The sequence below is a fragment of the Medicago sativa genome, chromosome 7 (genome assembly GCF_051527215.1).
Source record: "Medicago sativa cultivar Bolivia chromosome 7, Bolivia_mono, whole genome shotgun sequence".
Taxonomy (NCBI): Eukaryota; Viridiplantae; Streptophyta; class Magnoliopsida; order Fabales; family Fabaceae; genus Medicago; species Medicago sativa.
Genome location: NC_140755.1, coordinates 30,930,405 through 30,934,070, shown reverse-complemented (window position 1 = coordinate 30,934,070; position 3,666 = coordinate 30,930,405). Strand labels below are relative to the sequence as shown.

Here is a 3,666-nt window from a genome sequence, read left to right as displayed (position 1 = left end):
CAAATTCGTCCCCAAAACTTGTTCCTTAGTTTATATACATCAAAAGATAATAAAAACAACAACAAACATTGAATCATAGCATCAATCATCATCAAAATCATCATCTTGATCATTTTTCACCAAAACCCCACAATATTTCAATTTTCATTCAAACTCCATAAACAAGGACACCAATTCAAACCCCATCAACATACAATCATGCAATAACATTTATGAAGTGAATTCAAACATATTTCAACAACAATCATTCACCAATTCATGATTTACACTCATTTAAGCAAAAATCATCAAAACCACTTATCAACAACAACAACAACAACTATGATGTTTAAGCACATAACACAATAATTTCATTTAGTTTATCATACCCACAAATTCACATGAATTAGGAGCACGAAATTCATCATTCAAAATCACAAAAAGTCACAATTAACACAAAAGCACTTAAACTTATAATTGAAAATAGAAGATTATGACTTAATTGATGAAAAGGAAACCATCCCCCTTATCTCTACAAATCCTAGCTTTGGCTTCACTTTAGCTCCTAGCTCTTCAAACCCCAAGCTCTCTCTCTAGCTCTTTCTTCTTTCCTCTTGATCCACTTTCTCTCTCTACCTCTTACGTTTTTGTGAAATAAGATAATGAAAGTTTAACCTAATTTTTCACAAGAGTTATGTTTATATATCACCTCCTAATTGGGCTTGGTTTCTAATTGTCATAATGGACTCATTATTCTTACCAACTAATTCACCAAAGTTACTACTCACTTAAACCGTCAAAATACCGAATAATTACCGTCACTAAATAATTACCTCAACTCACTAGTAACTTAGTAAAAATAATCATTCTCACCAAAATACCAAAATAACCTTCCTAATAAAAATGACTAATTTACCATTGCTCACAAAATGACCAAAATACCATTGAGTCTATAAATGACTAGAATACCCTTCTAGGCCAAAAAACCCACTAATCCCGAATAAAATACACAGAAAGGCAATTAATCACACACGAGCAAGTATAAATACACATAATAAATAACTAAAATAATTCTAGCGAAAAGGAGTTGTTACAGAGAACACTAATTGCCTCCTTGAAACACGACGTGATCTTAGGGAGCCGTTGGTGATGACATGGACGGTAGGGATGAGATCATGGCGTGCTCTTGTCTGGTAATCCGCACAGAGCTTCAGGTGTTCCTCCACCGTTTCTGGCCTTGTCTTCCCTGGTCTCTAGCTTACCGAGCCTATGTTTTTGGACTTCTATCCGATCCGGAACAAAAACATCGCAAAGTGCAAACAAAAAAAAAATAGTTATAATGTTTTATCTTTATAAAAACTGCATTTTTAACCATTTATTTATTTTTTTTATATAGCAATTTTTACCCTTTTCTTTAAACACATGGCGTCTAGTGGGCAGTTTTACAAGTATTCAGAATAAACCTATCTTATAGAATGAAAAGAATCTTATAGATATTTTTTTTTAACGAATCTTAAATATATATTTCATTACTTTTTACGAATCTTAGAGATATATTTTATTATTTTATAAGCAGCAAGTTTAACTGACAGCACTTGCATATAAATATATCGGATTGGATCTATTTTAATACAAGCTCGCGAGGGTTAGGGTTCTTCCAATACCGTACAAGCTGCGTGTGTTAGGGTTCTTCCTACAATAGCAGTACATCAAAGCTCTCGTCTCAACCCAATTCACCCTACCTCGACGGAATGTCGCGGAACATATTCCTCCATGATGAACTTATCGCAGAAGTGTTATCCTTCCTTCCCGTAAAATCACTTATGCAACTAAGGTGTGTGTGCAAGTCATGGAAAACCCTCATCTCTGATTCAACTTTCGTCAAACTACACCTTCAAAGATCCGCAAGAAACAAGCACTTAGCACTATTCTCATACAAATACCAAACTCCCAGGCATTTCAGTGTCACAACTTCATCCTTGCGTCGTTTACTGGAGAACACATCTGTCACCCTCGCTAACAACTCTGGCTTCCATCTGAACAAGGATGGATTCCTCTATGTTGTTGGTTCCTGCAACGGATTGCTATGCTTAGTCGGTTGTTTATACAACGATAATTACGAAGAGTTAGGGACCCTACTTTATTTATGGAACCCAGCAACAAGGAAATTATCTAAGGAAATAAAGTTTCCTTCCGGGGATTTTCAACATAGCTGGAAGTTTGCGTTTGGTTATGATAATTGGAACAACACTTATAAGATTGTGGCTTTTTGTCTACTGAGTATGAACAATGAAGTAAGAGTTTTCACTTTTGGTGATAATGTTTGGAGGAATATTCGAAGCTTTCCCGATGTTCTATCTTATCATCATTGGGATATCAATCATGGTGTGCATGCGAGTGGCAGTCTTAACTGGTTGGCCATCCTAATGAAGTCGAAATTTGTGATCATCTCGCTTGATTTGAGTACAGAGTCATACCGTCAGTTGCTTCTCCCTCAAGGTTTTGATAAACCGACACTTCCTAAGTCAACTCTTGCCGTGTTGATGGACTCGCTTTGTTTTTGTCATGATTTTCATGGAACTGATTTTATCATATGGCAGATGAAGGAATTTGGAGCTCGAGAGTCTTGGACTCAGTTCCTTAAAATTAGTTATCAAAGCCTTCTAATTGATTATAACGTCATTAGTAACTCGCTGGAAATGTTCCTATTCCCATTGTGTCTTTCTGAGAATGGCGGTACACTGATATTGGCATGTGATGAATACGAACAAGCCATTCTCTATCGTTTGAGTGACAATGTAGTAGAAAAAACTAGAATTACCAATAAAATAGAGTGGTCTCTTTCTAAGGATTATGTGGAAAGTTTGGTTTCAACTAGTTGAAAGTAAGTTTCTTTTCAAATATTTACTTGTTTCAATTTATTTATTTCATTATGTTGTTTAAAAATTGTTGTTGTTTCGAAATAAAATATATTGGCTGCTGTCTTATTTACACTTGGTCGAAACTGGTACCAAGATATGCAACCATAAAAGAATGCACATCTGCTGTCATATTGTAATGCTTCAATATACAATTTCTTGAATAAGTTTTTTTATTTTCCATTGATACATAAATTGAATTTTAAAATTATTCTTTCAGGCTTAGTTAGCATACAGTACAAGCATCTTGATAGAAGTATAAAGAGTCATAAATTGTTACATTGTTTTTGTTATTTGCTTTGGTGTGTTTCACATTTCAATACCCTTGTTTAGATTGTGATCATATGATCATTTGGCTCAGAGAACCTTCTTCCTTTTTCTATTATCAGACACAACAGTCGGAAGTTAATTACTAAGAAGAAAGGTTGTAAATCTGACAAATTTTTTTAAACAAGAAAAGAAGTAATTGAATCTTTTTTCTCTTGAAAGTAGAATACTGTTGATATGAGTATATATGCATAGTAGGATTTTTTTTAAAACTTGCACAAATTAAATTTCTTTGGTTCATTTTGAAATTCTTTATACTTTTTTCCTTGTCACAAGTGCATAGTACATAGTACATAAGGACCTAGACCTTCATGTTGGTGCGACTATAATTGACAATTTGTGTTAATTACTTTGACAGAACATGCCTCAAGAAGTCATTAGTAGCCTTGAGCTGCAGAGAATTACATATGAGAATTATATATAAAGGGATGACAAAAGGCTA

General features: G+C 34.2%; 1 protein-coding gene across 1 annotated transcript; it reads left to right on the top strand.

Moving 5' to 3' along the window:
• Positions 1 to 1,730: 1,730 nt before the first annotated feature.
• LOC146905566 (F-box/kelch-repeat protein At3g23880-like) lies at positions 1,731 to 2,861 on the top strand. Its single transcript, XM_085730154.1, has one exon. It carries the CDS (start codon positions 1,731 to 1,733, stop codon positions 2,859 to 2,861), a length of 1,131 nt encoding a protein of 376 aa, XP_085586280.1.
• Positions 2,862 to 3,666: the final 805 nt, after the last annotated feature.

Excerpts from the sequence above, each read along its gene's own strand:
- LOC146905566 (XM_085730154.1), top strand. The coding sequence starts at position 1,731 with ATGTCGCGGAACATATTCCTCCATGATGAACTTATCGCAGAAGTGTTA.